At 43.4% G+C, this 21,527-nt stretch overlaps 1 protein-coding gene across 11 annotated transcripts in view; it reads right to left on the bottom strand.

Moving 5' to 3' along the window:
* FHOD3 (formin homology 2 domain containing 3) overlaps positions 1-21,527 on the bottom strand; it is a 521,378-nt gene that overhangs the window by 144,968 nt on the left and 354,883 nt on the right. For all 11 annotated transcript variants that reach the window (XM_044934658.2, XM_044934661.2, XM_044934659.2 and 8 more), the window contains one exon: positions 16,266-16,507. In XM_044934658.2, the coding sequence (XP_044790593.2) occupies positions 16,266-16,507 (242 nt within the window). The remainder of the gene's footprint in view (positions 1-16,265; positions 16,508-21,527) is intronic.

The raw sequence follows: 21,527 nt of genomic DNA, 5'->3' as shown, positions 1-21,527 counted from the left end.
TTGACTAGACGGACCTTTGTTGCCAAAGTAATGTCTCTGCTTTTGAATATGCTGTCGAGGTTGGTCATAGCTTTTCTTCCAAGGAGCAAGCGTCTTTTAATTTCATGGCTGCCGTCACCATCTGCAGTGATTTTGGAGCCCGAGAAAATAAAGTCTGACACTGATTCCATTGTTTCCCCATCTGTTTGCCATAAAGTTATTGGACCAGATGCCATGATCTTGGTTTTTTGAATGTTGAGTTTTAAGCCAACTTTTCACTCTCCTCTTTCACCTTCATCAAGAGGCTCTTCAGTTCCTCTTCAGTTTCTGCTATAAGGGTGGTGTCATCTGCATATCTGAGGTTATTGATATTTCTCCCAGCAATCTTGATTCCAGCTTGTGCTTCATCCAGCCCAGCATTATGCATGATGTACTTTGCATATAAGTCAAATAAACAGGGTGACAACATACAGCCTTGACGTGCTCCTTTGCCAATTTGGAATCAGTTTGTTGTTCCACATCCGGTTCTATCTGTTGCTTCTTGACCTGCATACAAATTTCTCAGGAGGCAAGTAAAGTGGTCTGGTATTCCCATCTCTTGAAGAATTTTCCACAGTTTTTTGTGATCTACACTAACCTTTGATGGTTGGTGTTTTTTTGTCCTGTTCTAAAATTTTTTTTGCTTACACCAGAGTCTTAAAGGTAGTCTCTTATTTGTCTCTCTAAAAGCTTTATTATATGACCTTTCATATTTATATTTGATGTATATCCATAATTTATATTGCACATCATATGAGACAGGGTTCAGATACTCTTTTTTTTTTTTTTTTTTGCCTACATAGACAGTTGGCCCAGAACCATTTAGTAAAAAGGCCATATTTTCTTCAAGTTAGTATCATCTTTATCACGAATCAGGTATGTATCTGTGGGTTTCTGGACTTTTTCTCACCAGTAATCAATTTTTCTATCTTTGAGAGAATCTTTGAACACTATCTGAATTACAACAGTTTTATGATAGATCTTGACACTCAACATGTAAGTCCTTGGCCCTTTATACATTCATAAAACTTTTGAATCAGCTTGTCACTTTCCACAAAAATTTTGATGGACTACTAATTAGGAGTGTATTGAATTTACACATAAATTTGGAGAAGAACTGACAACTTTACATATTGAACCTTCCAATCCATGATTATGGTATATCCTTTATTTACATCAAACCTTATTCCAATGTCCTTTAATTTCTTTTAAAGCTTGAAATTTTCAGTACAGGTATTATATATTTTCTTTTAAACTTATTTCTAAATATAAAATTTAATTCTACTGTTGTTGTTGTTCAATTGCTAAGTTGTGTCTGACTTTTTGCAACCCCATGGACTGTAGCTCTTGGGGCTACAGTCTGCTCTTCTTTCCACAGGATTCTCCAGGTAAGAATGCTACAGTGAAGTGTCATTTCCTCCTCCAGGGCATCTTCCTGACCCAGGGATTGAACCCACGTCTTTTATGTCTCCTGCACTGACAGGTGGATTCTTTACCACTAGCGCCACCTGGGAAGCCCATAAACAAAGATAGTTGTATTTAATTTGCTCCAGTTCTTATGGTTTTCTTTTTCTTGCCTTATTACACTGGCTAGAAACTGCAATATTACATTGAAGTGATGATACTAAGCATCCTTTCATTGTCTCAAATATCAGGAGGAAATATGAGCTTTGTCATTTATTTTTTGTAAGCATTCTTTATCAGATCAAAGAATTTTCCTTGTTTACTAAGAATTTTTGCCATATATGAGTGCTGAAGTCTATCAAATGCTTTCTTTCCATTCACCAAGATAATTATATGATTTTCCCCTTTTTCTCTGTAAATGCAATGAATTACATTGCTTTTTAAAATGTGAAATCAACCTCGCATACCAGGAATAAATCCCACTTTGTTATGTTATCCTTTTTTTAATATAAATACCTTGGTTCTATTTGTTAATTTTTTATTAAAAAATTTTTAACTGAGGTATCACTGATTACAAAATTATTTAAATTTTTTTACATATATCTTCTGAGAATAGGTTGATCAATAATTCCTCTTTCTTAATATGTGCTGATCAGGCTATGCAAGTCTCATAAAGAGGTAGGGCAAAGAGAGTGACAGCTGGGAGGTTAAATAAAAAGAGATGGATCCAAAAAAGCTTAAAACAGACATGGCTGATCTTAGTGACTGATTACATGTGGCAGGAAAGGAAGAAAGAGGCATTGATTCAACCCCATGGTTATATGTCTCATACCTGGATTGAGGGGTGTCTCTGTCAGAAACGAGGCCAGTGAAATGGTGAAGACAGGATTTCTCCTGTAATGCCACAATCCACAAGTGAGCACACCTCATCTGTCCTTCTGAGTCTGGCACAGCTCACCCTCACAAACCACAGTCCTTTTTTCTTGGCAGTTCTTTTCTGCTCTAACAGCAGCCAAGTTAAAAACTGTACCCTCAACCTTCAGCCAGAGGCCACCTTCCCTCAGCTAGGTGAGGAATTTGCAAATGTTATTACTGCTGGTCTGCCCAGAACCCACGAATCTCTAGCCTGCCAACCAATGGGCCTCTCCTCTTAAACACAAAACATGGAGCACCTCCCTTCAAAATAACTTGATTTCATTTGCTCCCCCAGGTGCTGCAGTCATTTATAAGCAAAGTCTTCTGCAGCTGGAGAGGTTCAGAGTCAAGCTGCCTAGGTTGTATTATACACCAGCTCCATAATTTACCAGTTATGTGACCTTGGGCCCCACTATCCTCATCCCAATTTAGGATATCAATGGTACCCACCTTTTAGAAGGACTGGGTTAACATGTAAAGCATTTTGAAAAGGAGTGGTATATAGTGAACTAATCAATTTGCTTTAGCTATTAGCTCTAACATCATCATCACTGACTTTCAGGTCTTCTTGGGAAATCTCTACCATCCCCCACCAATGGATACTCAGAACTCTACTTGATTCACTAAGGAAGAGGTCACAGTACTCTGCAAAGCATTCCCAACCACTGGCAGATAGCAACACCTTCCCCTTTATAATTTCCACCTGTGCAAACTGTATTTTTGATCCTTCTCTCTTGCATGTAGCTGTCCTAAAGATGTATTGTTGTTGTTCAGTTGCTTAGTCATGTCCAACTCTGTGACCCCATGGACTGCCCCATGCCAGGCTTCCCTGTCCTTCACCACCTCCAGGAGCTTGCTCAAACTCATTGGGTCGGTGATGCCATCCAACCATCTCATCTTCTGTTGTCCCCTTCTCCTCCTGTCTTCACTCTTTCCCAGCATCAGGGTCTTTTCCAATGAGTCAGCTTTTTGCATCAGGTGGTCAAAATAATGGAGCTTCAGTTTCAGCAGTAGTCCTTCCGGTGAATATTCAGGGTTGATTTCCTTTAGGATTGACTGGTTTGATCTCCTTGACAACAATTCTGATCTACACCCCAACCTGTTTCCTCTTTGGGCTCAACATCTTCTGATCCTGCAATAAATCTCCCAGTGACTTGTGCATATTACAGCTTTGCTATCACGAGTGGCAGAGCAGGACCAAGGACAGGCAGCACAGTGACTCATTCAGGAAACCCACTTGCCAGAAGTCCCATGGTCAAAGTGCTGGCCGTGCCCAACAATTCAAACCCATGGAGAAGGAAATGCCCTCTCGAAGGGCACCAGATTTTCCATGCTTGATTTTATTTAATTTCATCCTAGTGGAATTAGTCAAACAAAATTATATTTTATGCAGATAATACTTAAGATTGAAGAAACAGATCAGACAATTTTGCTTTTATTTGAATTTTCTCTTAAAATATAATTTAATTTTGTTTATATTGTACTAAGGCATTCTGGGTCTTTGGCCTCTGGCTTTCAAATACCTCTAGGGGTATTTTGCTTGTTTGCAATTGGTGAGGAGTTACTCAAGGGCACAAGCTTGTTCTGCACCCGTCAGGTGGTCTCCTTTTTACCATACAGTCCCAGACTGGAGTCCACCTTCTTCACATGAGAAAAGCCACCAGCCCACAGAGTGACCAATTCCTCAGGGCACAATTTCCTTCAAAGCCAAAGCAATTTCCCCCAATTTGGGTCTCAGGCTGCTGGCATGTTCCTCAGACTTCAAAAAACAAACAGAAAGGAAAATGGATGTTGCAGAGATGTTTTAAAAGTACAACAGACACATTTTAAACAGCAGCAAAGCATATTCCAAGACCAAAGCAATCAGGAAGTGGAAGAGCTAAAGCAATGCATTCACAGCAGGCAACCCACTCCAGTATTCATGCCTGGAGAATTTCATGGACAGAGGAGCCTGGCAGGCTACAGTCCATGGGATCGAGAAAGCCAGACACAGCTGAGCGACTAAAACACAATTCATATCAAGGATATGAAAAAATATTTTTTAAACAACAATAAAAATACAACTATAAAAGTGAGCAAAATACATGATCATGGCCAATAAATTTGTATGAAATGATATCTGAAACCCAGAGTTTAATATAAATTAATCAGAACTGCAATGAGATAACATTTTTTGTCTGCTTGGCATAAGTAATAAGTCTGAAGATAACACCAAGAACTGAAGAGCATACAGATCAACTGGCGCTCAGGTACTGTTGATAAGACTGCGCATTAGTATAACCACTCTGGCAAAGTAACTGGCACCATCTTGTCAAGGTAGACAATTCATATCATAAGTGTGATTCACATCGCCTAGAAGCAGACTGCTATAGCCTAGGGCAGTGCTTCTGAATCCGGTAATTCTGTCCTCCAAGGGATATGTTTTGATGTTGGGAGACATTTAGGCTTAGATGCTGCATCCTACAAGGCACAAGGCAGCCCTACACAGCAAAAACATATTCAGTCCAAAATGTTAACTGTACCAAGCCTGAGAAACCCTGGGGAAGCCAAAACATGTGCAGAGGATGTGAGTCTGAGAATATTCTCAGCAGTGCTGTTTGTAACTGACAAAAATGTAAACAACACAAATGCTCCCCCATGGGAAAAACACTAAATATATTCTGGTATATTCCAAGCAGAGGAAACGGAAGACTTCTGCATCACGTGACAATATGGATGAACACTGAAAGCATAATGTGGACTGAAGAAAACAACTGCCAGGAGACACTACAATATGAAAACACTTTTTATAAAGTTCAAAAAGGCAAACTTACATGACATACTATTGTTTTATATATAATATATATGCATATCTGATAATAGTAAAAACAACAATAAATCCATAAGACAATGCTAAAGGATATTTAAGAGTGCTGGTTACCAAGGTCCAGAGATTTGAAAGTTGGAAGTTCATAGTGAGTTAAGGGTAGTGCCCTGGGTTTCTAGCTGGACTTTAGTCTCATGGATATTCTTTGTATTAATAAGTAAATCTTACATAAAATAAACTAGGAGAGGGCCACACATGGACCAATGATGCCAATGTACCATGAACTAAGGATTATGATTAATTCAACTCTGAACAATTCAAAATTTTTAAACAGATTTTTTAGAGCCGTTTGATTTTCATAGCAAAATTGGCCAGAAGGTTCAGAGATTTCCCATGGTAAGTAGCAATACAAACATTTTTTAAAAGTAAAGAAGTGTAACTATGGGGCAAGAGTTCTCTCTCCACTTACCCAACAATTATTTATTGAGCATTTATTATGTGCAAGATGCTGGGGTATAGTGGTTAATAGAGGTTCTCACCCTTAAAGTTTACAGGTCTGTGGGGGAGAAAGACATCAATTGCACCAGGAAGTATTCAAATGAGAAAAACTTCTGCAGTGCTGTTGGCCAAGTAGGAAATGACCAGAAGACAAGATGGGACTTTGCACATGACCCTCTCCTGCTCCAACATGTATACACTAACCTTAGGGTGAAGTCCAACTTGCCCAGCAAATACCCCCATCATCTCTCCATCCCCTACTCTCCTTTCATCAATTTCCTCACCCTAGTTTTAATCAGTCTGTTGAGCTGTCCACCCAACTCCATGGGCATTTCCGCTGGGGGTCCTTGAAGGAGCCATTCTCTCTGCCTAGAGTTACTCCTCTCGCTCTGTTTCTCTAGTGGACCCAGTCCACAAGGACAGCCAGTCTGAGTAGTCACTGCCTGTTGGAGATCTTTGGCCCTGAGAATCTCACATGGTGCTCAGCATGGAGACACTTGCTGTGGATGGTCAACAGACAGAGTGGCCAGAACTGGGAGATGACTTGGAGATCTCCCCCTGTTGCAGATAAGAAAGTCGAGGTCCAGAGAGGGCGAGATCACACAACCTGCCAGGAGGAACTGCTGATGCCATGAACTCAAAGCAGAATCCAAATGGGTCTCATGGCTCCTGCATCACTGCATGTTTCCACCTAAGCAATAGTGCCTTGGACGGGGCTTCTCGGTCCTCCTTGCACGGGGCTCAGACAAGACCATCTAGGACACAGTCACCAGAGTAAGGGACGGGAGACCTGCCCAGTGCCCCTGTCACCCTGGACATGCCTGGTTGCCTAGAGGGGAAATCAGCGTCTTGACACAGGTGTGATCATTTGTGGCAACTCATTAGAAAGCTCTGTATTAAGGTTTAGATAAGACGTAGACATTCTAAATGCCCCCATTTAGTTCTACAAAATACATATGACATAATTAGATGAAAGAGTATTTCATGGAAATAGTGTGTTACTATGAATGTGATTATTGCCTCTAATTTGTAAAATTAACAATGATTAAAATGGTAAATTTCATGTTATATTTTTTACCACAATAAAAAATTAAACTTTACATTTTAAAAGCAGAAAAAGAAACAGCATGTTAAATTTATGTCAGACAAAGTGCCCCCTTGGGTTCCATCTGCATCCCTCAGCAAACACTTCAACTGGAGTTTGAACTTAGCCTCCCAATGACTCACACTTTCTATTCAGTTCAAGGCTGTTACTAGGCTACCAAGGCCCCAAGAAGAGATTTAAAATTTTCCAATTAGTGATCTTAATCAGTTAAGACATATCTCTGACCAACTGGAGCAGTGATTTCATTCAAAAACAGAGGTCTGTTATCCACCAAAAAAGAAGACACTTCCCTCAAAAGATTTTTTGCCAGCCGAGAGGATGAAAAGGCATCTAAGCTCCGCTGTTGCTCTGATGTTTCCATAGTGAGAACCCAAAGTTAGACAGGAAAATATTTATTGCCCCTGCAACACTCAAAGTTTAGAAGGAGTATTAAACACAGGCCATGGATACTGAATATACCTAGTAACTGGCCAACCAACCAGAAACTTAATGCATAAGCCATTATTTTGCTATTTTGCTTTAGAATAAATTACTAATGCATAAGCCATTATTTTGCTTTAAAACAAAATACTAATGGATCCAGCACATTATTTTTGCTGAAAACATGGAGAAGTTGAATATAATAGAATGCCAGTCTGCACAGCATAAATATCAGTAGAAAAAACACAATTAGTAGCCTAGTTGCAGGCTTATTTAGAAGTAAAACGAATCAATCCAGTGAAAACTACAGACTGTGGGGTGCTTCACTACTTTCTTTTGTGGGTGCTTTGATTTCATGTTTTAGAAAAAACTTTATTCCAAGCCAGAGATACTATCTAATTGCCTTAAATGTCTCTTAGAGGCCTGAGAGAGCAGAACAGAAACTGGGAGGAAGGTAGACTGGGATTCTCTGTGACCTTTTAGAAACAGCAAGGACGCCAAGCACAGGCTTGGCAGAGTGTTTCAGAGGCTTCAGAGTGATCGTTGCTTTGTGGTTGGAAATAAATGCCTCTTCCCTTTAAGGACTGGAAGAAGCACGGATCTTTCCTTCCTTCAGATTCTCTTCATGTATTCAGGTGTAAAGGTGTCTACCAGCTCTGACCCTTTGTCCATCACAGTGAGACTCCATTCCACCACTAGGAGAATCAGTGACGCCCTGACACAGACCAACCTGGACCACAACGATGGCCCATGTCCATTCTCACCAGGCTCGGAAAGCTCAACATTAATTGCCTTAGAGATCAGTGTTTTCTCAACATGAATATGATGTTCCTGTGACCACTGTCAGCTCACTGAGCACGTGTGTGAGATAAAAATGACATTAGGCCAGGTCTCCCTTTATTTGGATCTCTCCTTCTCAGTTTCCAGAGTTCATTCCCAAGAAGCTCCTTGCAAAATGCTTCCCCAACATCATCTCTGCCCACTCCACAGTCCTTTTTTTTTTTTTTTTGCCATGCCAGATCTGCCCTCCGCAGCCTACATTTTCAGGATTTTATATTTCCCTGCTCATTCAAAAGACTTACTACCAGGCTCCCTCTGTAGACTCCTGTCAGAGATACGCTCATTCCTCCTTCCACAACAGGATTTAATCAGCTCAGCTTAGTAATCATTAGAAAGCCCCTAATCCATATCCAAAAGGATCCTGGAATTGTCAGGGATTTAAAAAGAGAGATGCTTGCTCTACAGAATGGCCCCTCCCACCCCCATACCTGTGTGAACGGCCAACAAAATCAACTCTACCAGAAAGGGCTGTGAACAGTCAGGACATGGATGGGAACGTGTATACTACAGGAAATGGGGCGTTTGCACAGGTCAAGGGCAAGCCAGCTTGACACCAAAAGAAGAAAATTCTCGAAGCAAGTCAAAAACTTAACTAGAAACAAGAATCTTTCCTTTTCTTTGAGGTGTATTCGCCATTCCCATAGCAAAGGGCTAGCCCGTTCCTGCAACATCACACCAAATAAGGCTACTCTGGCTTGAGAAGCATTCTCATTTGAAGATGACCAAGGTCAAGGTTCACTGACTCGGGAAGTAAGTCACCTTCTCGGTTTCAGACTTCCATGAGATGACAGCTCTACACTTTATCCTTTCACTTCTCTACTCATGTGGTTTGCTTTCCCTGGGTTACAGGGGGTCGGGGAGAGGGTCAAAGCCCAGGCTTCACCCCTCACCTGCATGTATGTGACTTTCAGTTCATGCCTATCCAACTGCCTATGCGAAGTTCTACTTGTGACCCAGACTTCTCAAACTGAAAATGCCCACAGCTTACTCAGTGGCCTCGAGCCATCCCATGACCCTAAGCTACTGGTTGTCTGGGGATCACCCCCAAACTCTTTCTTCTTTCCCACCATACAATCCACTCACCTCCCCACAAATGATATCCATCCTATACCTCATCACCTTCTCCCTGTCGGGCCCCTCCACCTCTCTCCAGGGTGAGGTCCAGGCCCCCCCTCATTCCCCTTTTGCTCAGCTCTCCTCCCATGCAGCCTCTGTGCTGTTCCCAGAGCGGTCTGGCTGAAACACTACCTTGATCTCACTTCTTCACTTAAAATTCAACAGTGGCTCTGTTCATTTTTACAGTTTTGCTGTTGTCTTCAGACTCTAGAGTCTAGAAAATCTAGAAATCAGAATCTAGAAAAACCCCCAAATTTAATGCAGCAAAGTCCAAACCCCCAAAGAAATATGTAATCTGGTCACAGTGAACCTTCTGAGAAACCGGAAGTGCTGTCACGGAAATCAGAAGGAAGCTTTGCAAAGCAACCACTCCCTCACACCTTTTGCTTCTGTCCTTTCCTGGTGCAGGTTCTCTCAGTTCCGAGTTCATGCCCCTTTGCCTCCCACCCAGCCTCCCACCCAAGCCATGTTCCCTCCTTTGCTGAACACCCTTTGAACACCCTTTGCTATTCAATACTCAAGAGACCACAAAGGGCTTCCTGGAGATTAAATGGTAACTTGGAATCACTGGCTATATTCTAATCACACCTACCTGCGGAGGTCACATCCCTTGCTGGTGAATCTCATTAGTGAAATCATTATCATCAGATAAACCTACCCAAGTAGCTACTTGCTGCTCAGGGTACCAGTGGTTGTTAATCTAGTTGTGAAATCCTCTAGCATGTTCAAGCCAGTTCACAGAATCTTCTCATCCATTCCTACCCATACTTATTTAACAATTACCTTCTTTAATAACAATATCCGGGAAAGCTCCAGGGCACGTAGTGACTGGAATAACACTGGGCTAATCACACATTTGCACTGCCTCTCTTGACTCACCTGCCATTCTATTAAGGAGGCATCATCACCTTGAGTTTACCATGGAGGAGACTGAGGCCAAGCCTGGGGAGGAAGCGGGGACTGTAGCCGAGAAGGTCATGTCTGTGCCCTCAATAACCTCAGCGGCTGCTTCTATACTGCACTTGGCCAAACGTTCCCCAGGAGCCAGGACTGAGGTCATCCAAGTGATAAATTTTGTAGGTTAACACCAATTATGCAACACCTACTGTAACAGAGAACAAGCCCGACTATGTACAGAATCTAGTCCTTTGGCTCTAACCTTTGTGCTCGGTTGCCTGTGCTTAACTATGCAGGCTCCGTACCTTTATAAAAGAATGTTGTCTATCGCCTGAAATATACAGGGTGGTCCATTCACAAAGCTTTGCCTGCCAGGCTTGGGAGGTTATATGTTAAAGGTATAACAATTTCCATTCACATAGACATAAAAAGTTGCAGAATAGAGAATAACATTTGTCTTGTTGGAGGTTTCCAGCAACATCATGATCAGACCTAGGTGGACTGCTGTAAGAACAAAGGATTATCACATTCCCTCCATCTGGTCAGCACCAAGAAGTCAGCAACAACCAGTCATACCCTCTCCCCTTTTAGTTAAAAGAAGCCTGAATTCTAACTCAGGTAAGAAGGCTCTTCAAGACACCAGTCCACCATCTTCTCTGTCTGCTGGCCTTCCCAATAAAGTCACTATTCCTTATCCCAACACCCTGTCTCTCAATTTATTGGGCTACTGTGGCAAGCTTGGACTCTGTAACACTACCGGTTATGTAATAGGTTTTCCTGCTTTCAAATTGATTGTTCATTGCCAACTGCTTCCAAGAAAGCCAGAACTATTGCTGCTGCAGATCCTGCAGCTCACAAGGGAGTGGAATCCATAAGCCTTGGTATTGAAACCCTGTGCACAAGGCAAGAGACCGACTGGATATCACAGCACTGCCTTGGAACTCGGCATCCAAATATGCCTCCTCCCTGCAAAACGCAGGAAGGCCGCTTCACCACCCTGCACCCCTTCATAGTTAGGCTCTCCCATCTGTCCACTGGTTCCTGTGACTGGTGGAAAGGTGTCAACACTCTTTTCTACTCCCACAGGAAAACAGAAAAAAAAAACAGAAAATAGAAAGCCACACTCTCTCCCTCCAGCCCCCACCCTGGAGGCTCAGCCTCAAGGCTTGGCTCCCTTCTTCCCACCACCCACTAGGCCACTAATTGGTGCACATCAAGTATGATCCCCCAAACGTGAGGACAGCTAAGCCTCCAATAATTGACAGTTAATGGTGGCTTCCTGTTAACCATGAACTTTTGCTCTCTATACCTTCCTTCCTGCTCCCCTCACCAAGATTATCACTCGCTAGCTATGATTAACTGGGAAGGCTGTTCCGGTGTTGGCAGATATTACTCTGAACACTTTCAGAACTCCTCATTAGGAACTGTCTCCAGTGCCAATTTATGAGAAAAACAAGCAAACCACTATGATTATCTCAGGATCAGAATCTTAACAGTGACTATAAGCAACACAGCTTAGTAGGATGACCAAGTTCCAGGGGACGTTTGTTCTGAAAGATTTTTTGCTTTCTCTAAGTCATCCTCCAAAGAGAAAAAGCTTGTCACCACAGAACACGTTCTATAGGTTCAGACACTAGTTCCAGGGATGTTTGACTGAGGGCAGGCTCCGGACTACTAAAATCTGGTTTGGGTTCAAACTCAGCTATGCCACTTACCACCTGTGAGATCTGGGGCAAGTTTTTTAGCCACTCTGTGCCTCAGTTTCCTCATCTGTAAAATGGGGAGGGTACTACCACCTTCATGGAATTTTCAACAGACAGCAGGTTGAAGACCTCTGGTTGAAGACAACTGCCTCTGGCACCACTGGGACTGATCCCAGTCTCCCTCCCCGAGCAGCCCAACCTTTCCTGGAGTCATTACCACACACCCTCCTCCCTGCTTGCTCTGTATGTCCCCTTGTCTGATCTCTGCACGTCCCCTCGTCTGATCTCTGCTTTCTCCAACCCCCTCAATAATCCAGTGGCAACTCATGAGTGGCCATCAGCAAACAGCCTCCACGTCTTCATGAAATATTCCTAGCTATAACCCTGGACTAGAGGACGCTGTTTCCTAACAGTCCTCTCATAGCGCATGATGGGTTCTTCTTTCTTAGCCACATTCTCCTCTCTGTCATCTCTGCCATTCCCCATCAACTTCCCTCAAGAAACCCAGCCCATTAGAACGGGGGTTGGCAAGCCTGTGAGCCAAATGTGGCCCACCACCTGGTTTGGTACAGTCTGTCAGAATGATTTTCACTTTTTTTAATGGTTGGAGGAAAAAAATCTAAATATTTTATAACATGTAAAACTCAAATCTCAGTGTCCATAAATAAAGCCTCGCTGGAAGGCAGCCATGCTCACTTGCTTACCTGCTGTCTGTGGCGGCTTTCATGCTACAAAGGAAGAATTTAATTGAGTAGTTGCAACAAAGACTGTCTGGCCTGCAAAACTTAACATATTTACTATCTGGCCCTTGACAGAGAATGTTTCCAACACTTGACTTCGAGGCACATGGGAGTCGTCTGTACCAAGCTGCTGTCAGCATCCACTGCCCTCCAGGTCACTCGTCCATGTGTATTCAAATACACACAAGACTGAAAGCTGGAAGGCGCGACTGCTAACAGGAGTGGCTAAATGAAGCTCAAAATTACCTCCACGGGTTGGAATGTTGTGTGGAAGTCAACAGGATGAAATTTCAAGTTTACATATGAAGTCCCAGGCCATGCTCATTGTCAGAAAGGTGGTCGTACAGAACAGGAAGAGGACCTCACGTGCGCTGACAGCGATGAGAGCCGGGATGAATGCGGAGACGTTGCAGGGGCATTTTATCCACGTAGTAAAATTCTAAGCACTAATAAAGCCACCACATTATGGAGCACATTTAGTCCAGGGGACTTTCCTAAGGAGCTGAGAAGTTCAAGGACAGAGTGGAGTGCCTCAGGGAGGAGAATGTCTGAGGTTAAAGGCATAGAACAGGCTTCTGCTGTGGGCTAGACAAACCTTGAAGACTTTTTAGTCCTAACATTACAATTACAATTTAAATCAGAGACACTGGCTCTTTTGATGATTAGATGTTAAAAACAATCTTCCTGGTTAAAAAAAAAAAAAAATGAAAGCACCAACTTTTTTTTTCTTCCCAATCAAATCTGTAAATTGAATTGCAAAGGTGAAACTATGGCACACATGATCACAAAAAGTACTTTTAGGTGGCAGATGAACAATAAACACATACCTTATTTGGTGAGTGCTCACTGTGGAGTTCTATTTCTTCAGAAACCAAAGCAATGTGAGTTTCAAGCCTTATTAGGCCTTAGTAAAGCTCACAGCCTAGCAGGCCTAGGTCTACAAGACGACTCTGGGATTCTCTCCTGTTCGACTCTGAATTTTCATATGAACCTGAATAAAAATACCCCTGCATGGTATGTAAATAAAATTCCTTGTCTAAAAAAGTCCAGAAGTACAAATCTCACTCAATGATTATGTTAAGGAGTGGTAGGTGGGAAGTGATTCTGTATGACCGGGACATTGAGAGGCAAAGGCCAAAGACTTAGATTTAACCCGAGGCTCAGCCCCCTGGTTCTAAGATTTGATACAAGGCACCAAGCCCCCAACTGCTTTCTCATTTGTAATGTGACGATAATGATGCTTGTCCCACCTGGACCTTAGAGAGGATCAACAGGAGAATTTGATTCAAGCTACATAAAAGAAGCATCTGAGTGCAGAGTGCCAGATATGAATATATTTGAGGACAACATGAATCTCTAATCTGTAGCATAGTTCTGTCTTCTTTTCAAGAGTATTGGCATTATTTGGGACACAGAGTTAGACAATTCGGTCTACAATTCTTCATGTGTGATACACGCAGGCATGTTGCTACAAGTTAGCAGTAAGCAGGGCCAGAATGATCACACAGGTGAAGAGTAGTCTAGGTCAGGTGTGGGTCTGTGTCTTTCAAGGTCTACGGGCAATCGAGCACAATGAACTTCTAGAGTCTAAGGTGATGTGTGAGGCACAGATGCTGAGCAGGTGACTAAGCTATGCATATGCTAGGACTATTTCCCAATTTGCTTCTCATTACCCTCTCCCTTTCTCCTGCTCCCATGCTGTGATTTTGTGGCCACAGGGAAAAATCCCTCCAATAGACTTCAAGGATGAAGCCACTTCATCATCATCTATCTTAAAACCATGATCTTTCTTTATAAGCTGGAAAGTGGATTTTTCGTAAGCGAATGCTATGAAGTTTACATTGATCATTTATTAAAATGAAAAATCAGTCCTATTTGAAAACACTGAGGCGGGAGCACTCAGAAGTGTGTCCTATTCCAGATCCCACCAAGGCCGGAGCCTCAAAACTGTGGACTGTGCCCAGGTGGTCCACCCCACTGTCACTGCCTTTGCCAACGTACCACAAGGCTCGGTCACCCGAGTCAAGTACAGGGACCTTTAAAAGCGTAACAACAAGAAAGAGAACAGAACAAACGTGACACAAGGCAGACAGGGCACAAGTATACCAAGTGCCACCACCGGAGCCTCAGAGCTCCCACCTTCAGCATCTTTGGTGATCATAGATTTTTCAGCCCACTTTGCCCAACTCTCTCCATGCTCATTTTTCTAGCTGGTAGAAACAGCACCACAGGGAGTTTCAGGACCCTGTAAGAATCGCCTGAGTTTCTCAAAGATCTTAGATCACAACATGCAGTTTCACAGTAAATGTTCTCATTTCTCATTCTGCTCAGAAGTTTCAATTTTCTTTTCACTGAAAGACAGCTTGCTGCACATTGACTCTTAGAGACAGAAAAGCCTGTAGGCTATGTGGTGGAGAAGGGTGTCAGCAGGGACCATGCCTTGCACATCACCCTCAGATCCACGCCCTCCTTCTCCTTCTGCAATAGGAGGCACCCAATGGGGTGGGCTGTGCCAGGACCCCAAGGGTACCAGACTGCTCCAGTCACTTCTTAGTAGAAGTGAGTATGGGTGTTCCCTTCGGGATGGAGAGGAAGGGACATATCTGAATCACTGTCTTAAGGTCATCCCACCTATTCTGAGTTCAGTTCTTCACCATGCAGCCTCCTGAACTACATGTGGCTCCCAGGTAGATCCCCACAATGGGAGAAAATACCTCAGCCAAATGATGCGAGCAGGGTTTCCACTTGCAGCAGAAGAGGGGCACTGGCAATCAGCGTATCAGTCAGCCCCGATGGAGCTGTCTTGCACAGACTGGTCCATGGAGCCCCACCATCCTAGTGATCTGAGGGCTTCCATTTGGGAAGATATCATTGGACCCAGGCCCCAGAGCCGCACAGACATCCTTCAGCTGCACCTCTGTTTAATGGAACCACTTCTGAGCTCCTAGAGATCTGGTCAAACTGTGTATTTTGGACATACATAATTTCTCATGGGATTGTCAATCTTTCTGTTTCTTTTTTTTTTTTTTTAACTTTACATAATTGTATTAGTTTTGCCAAATATCAAAATGAATCCGCCACAGGTATACATGTGTTCCCCATCCTGAACCCTCCACTTGGGGCTGGTGCACTGGGACAACCCAGAGGGATGGAATGGGGAGGGAGGAGGGAGGAGGGTTTCTGTTTCTTTTTATGTCCTTTTTTCATTCTTACTTTCTCTCAGCCCTGATAGGAGTTCACAGAAATGGAGATCATACCTTTTCCATTCATATGTCTTCATGGTTGCAAATAGTCCTGGCCTATAAGACACACTTCAGAAAAATGTATGCTATATGACTAACTGAATAAATGACAGCATTAGTTTTTACCAAAATTATGTGAAAGTACATATTTGTTCTACTTAACCTCAACTATGTATTGTCATGAGTACCTCAGACTCTAACCATCTCACATTGGTGTGGTGGCATACCATTTATTTCTAGGCCAAAGTTTTGTGGTTTGGATTCTTTGCTAGTTGATAAAGCATAGCTTTCTACACAGATATTAACTGAGATGCTAATAATATAAATAATATAAAAACACAAGGAGGTGAAGATGAGTTCAGGGAGTTAGATCAAGTCTGTGTGTGTCACCAGGGCCACCTGGCCTTGGGAAGTTTTGGGGTAACTGGGGGTGATGGCTTAAATGTAGAGAAGAGGCAGGGGACAGGAAAGGCTGGGATGGTCCAGGACACCTGTGGGGTTGGGCCTCCTTTCCGCTTTTAGGGGTCCTTGTGCCCTTCTCCAAGGCTGGGTTATGCTTACTTTTCCCGGAGATCTCGCACTTGACTGGGCTTGAAGTCAGGAGCCGACAGGGAGCAGGGGCTGGACGGGGGCGACAGGGAGCTCTTGATGTTCTGCACCGAGTGCCTGCGGCTCCGCCTGCGGTCCAGGCCCCGGGGCTCACTGCCTGTGCCTCCGGAGCACACGCTGGCCCGCCTGCGGTCACGGCACCCGCTGGGGGGCGGCTCTGCCGTCTCATCCCCATCCTCCAGCCGGAGCGCCACCTGGAAAAGCAGAGAGTGCACAGAGCAAGGTCAGACCTTTCACAGTCCCATCCCAAAGGGCACCGAACTCCGTCCTCTCCCATCCTGTGGTGTGGGCTTCTCATTGCAGTCATCACAACACGCGCATCCCAAAGCGCAGCCTCCAAACTGAAAGATGCTCGCCACCGCGTATCTTCCCAAAAGGATCCGAGAAGGTCAACTGATGTCAAGAGAAGATCTGAGAACTATTTTGTAATTAGACCCCAGGACTTCCCTTTAGAGGCCATCTCTCCTTCTCGTGAACTCCCCCCAACTTGGTGTTCTCTGGTCCAGGAGGCGGAGCATCTCCTGAAACCCTGTCACAGGAAGCCCTGGAGGTCCTGGCCCCGAGCTTGCTTCCCAGGGAGGATGCTTAGAGAGCACAGCAAGGAGAAAGGCAGGAGCCACGAACTCCAGGTGAGACAAACAGCCTCACCTGCAGGTCATTTGAGAGGCCTGATCTGAGACCCCCATGCACGGGGGTGGGGGGCACCCTCCGAAGCCTGGTCTCGGGTGGGCATGGAGCCTGCTTGCACCTGTGATCACAAAAATATAGACCAGAAATAGACTGGATCGCTAGAATTTAGGATTTTTAGAAAATTTCCTCTTAAAAGCACTCACACTTGGCCATTTTGGCTTTCATGTATGGGTAGGCCAAATAGTTCGTTCAGATTTTTCCATACGATCATACAGAAAAGTCAGAATAAGTTTTTTGGCCAACCCAATAGAAACCAGAGCCAACTGGCCCCACACCCCACACCCCTGCCCTCTTCCCAGGGATCTTTTAGTCCTGCCCCTAGTTGGGTGAGGCCTGGCCAAAGAATCAGCTCTGCCATCTGTTAATCTCCTCCATCCTGGATCTTACTCCATAGGCCTTCTCACATCAACACCCACTGTTTCTGTGCATACCTCCTCCTTACAGGAGCTCAGCCTTTCCAGCTGTGGACTATACCTATCTGTTTCTCCAGTTTCTTTAATTATGTGTGTGCCTCCGTTCTCCAAGCCTAAACAGTCACGGGAGCTGTCATTGACTAGACCTTTGTGTGGCTGACAGACCAGGAATGATCTGCAGCAAATTGCTTGCTCAAGAGTCTCTCGCTCACCAAATGAGGCTAACAGGATTGCATTTGCAGGTTTGTGGTAAGAATAACTTATATAATGCATGTAAAGCAGCTGGGGTAGGGCCCACCCTGTGGCTGGTACTCAATAAATGTGACAATTCTTCCCTAGCCTGTGCCCTCAGCTGAAGGGGCCTAGTGAAAAGTGAAGCTGTTAGTCGCTCAGTCACATCCAACTCTTTGTGACCCCATGGACTGTAGCCCGCCAGGCTCTTCTGTCCATGGAATTCTCCAGGCAAGAATACTGGAATGGGTAGCCATTCCCTTCTCCAGGGGATCATCCCAACCCAGGGCCTGGAACACCCACAAATTCTTACATCACACAGAACTGCCCAGGCAGGCCACCTCACAGCCCAGGTGGGCCAGGCCCAAGCAAGTCCAACAGTCTCTCTGACTTGGCGCCCAAAGACCCACATGGTCCCATGTCCCCAGAGGGGCATATTCCCCAGCCTTATGGGTGCTCCTGGTCACATTTCACAACCTGGTCCTGAAAAGTGAGAGAATGAAGTAATATAAAGACCCGGATGGCTAACCACGCTACTGGTGTTGGCATTGCCTGTCTACAGAAAACCTGGCTATTGCAAAGTCAGCGGCCTCCCATGTCCAAAGTGTTGATGCCAAATGTGTTCACACAGCATGGTGAGCTTGGCCGAGTCGAGGCCAGGCTGGCCCCTCTCATCCGGTTTACAAGGATGAACACCTGAGATGCACAGCCTGTTTCCCAGGAGTGAAGCCTCCCTGGGTATGCTCCATCTGCAGTTGTCTCCAGCTCTAGCTTTTAGACAAGACTGATATAGTGAAAATTCTTCTATCTACATGCCAGATACATTCTATAACAAACTCCCAGATAGATGAAGACAATCTAATAATATTTTGACTGCTCTGTTCCCCTAGAATTTACTAGGCAGACATAATCTGGGGAGGTTTGAGGTAAGAATGGATAAGAGTTCAGAAAACACTATACTGTTACAAAATTTCACTGCAAAGTCTGTTTCCTGGGGTAAGGGTGTTCTGCAGTGTAACTGCAAGAACTGGGAAAGAAATTATGTATTTGATTAATCACTTTTATCACCTCAACTTTAACACTGTAAATGGTATTCTCTGGGGACCATTTGAAAATGATTATATACCTAGCCAAGCACAGTGTTTTAAAATATCACTAGCCAATTATTTTTTCATTTTTAGATATAAAAATTCTAGACCACTTGAACTCATTCTGACCTGAAATATTGATTCTGCTTCTAATTAAGCACATATTTGGAATGATCAGGTCAGGGGATAACGTAGAGTTCAGATATTTCTAATTCCTTGTCTAACCTCAGAGATGCAAAGATCAAATAGCATTCCACTCCCAGGGCCTTTCAGAGAGCCACATGGCGTGTGCACAAAGTGAAATCTACTTCAACTGCCTTTTGTCAAGGAAGATGAGACAACCATTGTTCAGTGGTTTACTGAAAAATTATCAAAGTGGCACCATAAAATGGAATTCAATGAGAGCTGTGTAAAATTCCAGTCCTAAACAAAGTATCCATCTTCTTAAACACAGAAAAGGATGCATGGGGGTAGGGGCAAGTGGGAATCACAATCCCAGGAGATCCAATGTCAGCCTCGGGCTTGGCAGGGAAGCTGCCTTGGGAAAGCTGTAACATGATATTTGGGCTGGTCTTCACCCCCAGTTTTGATTTTACAAGAAGAATCTTAGAATCACTAGTGTCTACTGATGACAGGGAAAGAGATCTGCTTTCACGTCCAGGGCCATGGTAACAGTTCCAGTTTCTTTAGATTCTAGGGAGCACTTCAAATTACAGTTAAGACCAATAAATTCTGGAAGACACCTAGAGAGAGAACAGCACTTACCATGAGACTTATTCAGAACCTGTGGTGTCAGATCTAATTAACCACAAGTGTGGTATCCTCCCCTGGACCCACGGTGAGATCCACTATGTCCTGAACAACTTCTAATCTCAACCAAGTGATGTGGTGTTTTGCTGCTGAGCCCCTCACCAGATACCTTCTGACTCTTTTAATCAAATGTAGAACAGTCTCTAAAACCCAGGTGAGGAATCCAGCACCAACTGCTTGCACACCCTACCCCATCCTACCAAGAAAGCAGAGAAGAGCAAACTCAGGTGGCATCTGGGACAACTTCCACCTATCTTTGAGGTCACTGACTGATCTAAACGTTCTTTTTAAAATTTAGTGGAAGTTTCCAAACACATGCAAAGTATGGAGAAGAGTACAAAGACTTTTGTGTCATCACCTATGATAGTTCAACAATTATCAACCCTGGCCAATCTTGTCTCATTTACTCCCTGCCCCTGACCCCAGAGCCAGGTTTTTTTTGAGATAAGTCCCAAATCATATAATTGTATCCATTAGTATATCAGTATATATCCCTAGAAGATAAGGATTTTTAAAAACCATAACCACCATACCATTGTCCACCATATCACTAAGAAATTAAAATAATTTCTTAGTATCATTGAACATCCAACAATCTGAACATTCTTAATGAAGGTCAAAAGCTATTAACAGATCTTTGAGATTATGCTCTTATACTACTACTAACCTCCATGACAGGCAACCATACATAGCAGATGTAACCATTTTCCAAATTGCTCTCCCACGCTTTCTTGTAATGCACACCTATACATCCTGATTCAGCTTTTAGGTGAAATGGATGCCAGTGCTACTGCCATTTCAAGAAGGAACTATGTTGATAATTCTCCTATCAGGTTGAACGGGTTGTGGCAGATGATTACAGCATTGGGCTCCCAGGGAATCATGCCTCTTTGTTTACTTATCTTTGTGTAGTCCCCTCCTACACTGAGTCTACAATTTTCCACATGACTTGTTTTGGCCAGTGTGACATCAGAAGACATAGACCCTTGAAAAGTGTTTGTACTTGAGACTTTCCCTTCTGAAATGCTGCTACCATGTGCAGAAGTATGTGCTAGCCTGCTGAAGACACATAGCCAGCCAACAGCCACCACTAAAGGCCGAACCAGGTGAATAAGGCCATCTTAGAGCATTGAGTCCCAGTTAAGTCATCAGATAACTGCAGCTCTATGAGAATCTCTCAGCTGAACCAGGCCAAAATTTCTTACCCCCAGAATGATGAGCAAAACCTGCTGTTTTAAGACCACTCTTTTTGGCACATTTGTTATGCAGCTAACTGATACACATTTTAAAAATCAACTATGACAAGGAAGGATTTGAAGAGACTGGACCTATTAATTATTCCTAACAGTAACAATCACTCCTCACCCCCATAGTCTTCAGCTCTCAGATGCCTTTCCCATTACTAGGACCACATTTTCAGCATCAAAAGTGAGAACGCAATCCAAAAAAAAAAAAAAGATTTTTGATTTTGATTTGTGAAATTATGTATTTGAAAAAACCATTTGGAACTATAACAATTCAAATGAATTTAATTAAACATGGATTAAATTACCTTTCTAAAATGGTAAAATTTCTAAAATTAACTGCATTTGGGCCTATCCCCAGAAAGTCCAGGACATATGGTCACCAGACATCCTCCACTGTGTAGAAGAATTCTAGAAGCCCAACAAAGTTCTCTGCAATGGCTTGAAACATTTATAATCTTTCGTGAGGAAAATATCAGTACTGCTTATAGGCTCCTTACTGCCCCCACCTATAATGAACTTAGTTGTCCAATGGCACCAAACACTTTTAAAAGTGCATTAATTTTTAGATAGGTTTAAAAATCCTAACTCTATCTGGTACCCCAAGCATTCAGTTGTCACCTTGAGTGATTACCCAAGGCATCTTCCCTTAAAGGTGGATGATTTCTGATTAAATCATGCCCTTCCTTCAGCCCAGAATCTATCGGTGATATTTAAGAGAACTTCATTCAAGTACTT

Source organism: Bubalus bubalis, chromosome 22, assembly GCF_019923935.1.
Source record: "Bubalus bubalis isolate 160015118507 breed Murrah chromosome 22, NDDB_SH_1, whole genome shotgun sequence".
Taxonomy (NCBI): Eukaryota; Metazoa; Chordata; class Mammalia; order Artiodactyla; family Bovidae; genus Bubalus; species Bubalus bubalis.
Note: the sequence above shows the minus strand (reverse complement) of the source record. Positions and strands in the feature narration are given on the sequence as shown.